General features: G+C 45.5%; 1 protein-coding gene across 1 annotated transcript; it reads right to left on the bottom strand.

Annotated features, from left to right (window-relative positions):
• Positions 1–710: 710 nt before the first annotated feature.
• LOC141826345 (LIM domain-containing protein PLIM2b-like) lies at positions 711–1,590 on the bottom strand. Its single transcript, XM_074713586.1, has 5 exons — positions 1,456–1,590; positions 1,273–1,372; positions 1,152–1,171; positions 971–1,066; positions 711–860 (listed from the first exon to the last, which is right to left on the bottom strand). The coding sequence occupies exons 1-5, from the start codon at positions 1,588–1,590 to the stop codon at positions 711–713; spliced, it is 501 nt and encodes a 166-aa protein (XP_074569687.1).
• Between the last annotated feature and the right edge of the window lie 312 nt (positions 1,591–1,902).

A 1,902-nucleotide genomic window follows, 5' to 3' on the forward strand; every position in this document is an offset into this window, starting at 1 on the left:
GCGGCGGCGGTAGACGGTGGAGAAGGAAGAAGTAGGGCTCGGGTTTATGAGGGAAGGGGCGCGAATACGAAGGAGGAAGAAGATGAGGTAGGGGCTGCGGTGTTGAAAGGTGACGGACGGCTCCTTTCGACGGACGGTGGTGAAAGGCGAAGGGGCTGCGGTGTTGGCTTGGTCTGTCGGCTACGAAGGAGGAAGAAGATGAGGTAGGGCGGCGGCGGTAGACGGTGGAGAAGGAAGAAGTAGGGCTCGGGTTTATGAGGGAAGGGGCGCGAATATAATAGTTCCTATTAAAATAAGGAATGCAAATGAAACCGAGGTTAAAAAGGTTATTCGGCGCGTAGTGGAAGAAATATTTGGAGGGAGAGAGGGAAAGAAAAAACGAAAATATACAACGGTTTTAAATTGTTGTTATAGCTTCCAAAACCGTTGTTGAAAGCGCAAATAGACATCGGTTTTAAAATGTTGTTATAGCTTCCAAAACCGTTGTTGAAAGCGCAAATAGACAACGGTTTTCAAACCGTTGTCGTAGTCTTCAAAAACCGTTGTTGAAAGCGCACATAGACATCGGTTTTAAAACCGTTGTTGTAGCCTCCAAAAATCGTTGTCGTAGGCTCCAACCGATGTCTCAAAGACATCGGTTTTTGTTAAAACCGTTGTTAAAAAGTAAAAGACATCGGTTTTGACATAAAACCGATGTCTTTTGAGTGTTGTTAAAGACCGATTTTCTTGTAGTGATGCGCGAAGTGGTGCTTGCAATAGAGGATGCCGTCCAGAGCGGCGTAGGAGGAAGGCGTCAGCACGCAGCCGCCCACCGAGCACTTGAAGCACGTCTTGTGGTACGACTCCCCTTCCATGGTCAGCTACCACCACCACCATGCACGCCACAATTAATGAACCATTTCACTAATTAATCATCAATATAAATAAAAAAGAATTACATATAAATTAATTAATTAAGCTCTGAATAAACCTTTTCCAAGGGGTACGCAGTCTTCTTGCAGGCTGCACATTTGTCTTGAGTTCCACTGAATGCTGAGGAGATCTTACTTGGCGGCGCCTTAGCCTGCTAATTCATTAATTAAGAGGTATAGTTAAATGCAGATTATATACATATACAGCACACAATTAAAGATAATTAATTAAGTGTGTACCTGTTCATTCGACTTTTCAACTGATCGATGAGCGTAAATTACAGTCATGCAAAGCAAGCATTAGCTATTAATCTCGACGTGCTAAAATTGCAGGATGTGCACGGATGGATACATGCAGTACCTGCAGGGAAGTTTTTGGTGAAGGTGCCGGTTTCCTTGAAGAGCTGCTCAAAGTGATGCTTGCAGTAGAGGACGCCGTCCATGGAAGAGTAGTTGCACATCTGACAATTCACGATGTTAAACATAAAATGATTAATTGTGAAGATCGAGCAGAGATATTAATTAAAGACAAGTATATATATACCGAGAGAGTGCCCTTGCAGTGGCTGCATTTGAAGCAGTGCTTGTGGTACGTGGCTCCGTCGGCGGTGAGGAGGTCGATGAAGTGGACAGTCTTCTCGCAGGCCTTGCATTTGTCTTGTGTTCCACTGAAAGACATATTGCTAGCTAGCTCGACTGCTGCCTACCTGACCAGAGAAGGAAGAAGGTACCGATCGATCGAATTGTTAGTTAATCGGAAAAGGTGCAGGGGAGCATTCGCATGGACTTAGTTATGGCGACGAGGTATCAGGAGATGGAAGGGATTTAGATTTTGCAGGGACAAAAGACGGGAGCACGGGAGGAAACGCCGGCGGAGAGGACGGAGCGACGTAGGCCTCTCGCCGCGTGACTCGGTCAAACTGCTTCAAGTAGGGAAAGCTCTATGCATCTGCTACTTTCATTCATACGTATGCCCGTATAAATTTCAACA

Source organism: Curcuma longa, chromosome 4, assembly GCF_044706935.1.
Source record: "Curcuma longa cultivar G26 ecotype Majalengka, Jawa Barat chromosome 4, ITB_CL_G26_1.1, whole genome shotgun sequence".
Lineage (NCBI taxonomy): Eukaryota > Viridiplantae > Streptophyta > Magnoliopsida > Zingiberales > Zingiberaceae > Curcuma > Curcuma longa.

Bases quoted from the DNA above. Each gene is read 5' to 3' on its own strand.
- LOC141826345 (XM_074713586.1), bottom strand. From the start codon at position 1,590: ATGTCTTTCAGTGGAACACAAGACAAATGCAAGGCCTGCGAGAAGACT. The intron at 1,067-1,151 runs GTACACACTTAA...TTAATGAATTAG, and splicing joins TTGAAAAGTCGAATGAACAG to CAGGCTAAGGCGCCGCCAAG. The intron at 861-970 runs GTTTATTCAGAG...TGGTGGTGGTAG, and splicing joins CTGCGTACCCCTTGGAAAAG to CTGACCATGGAAGGGGAGTC.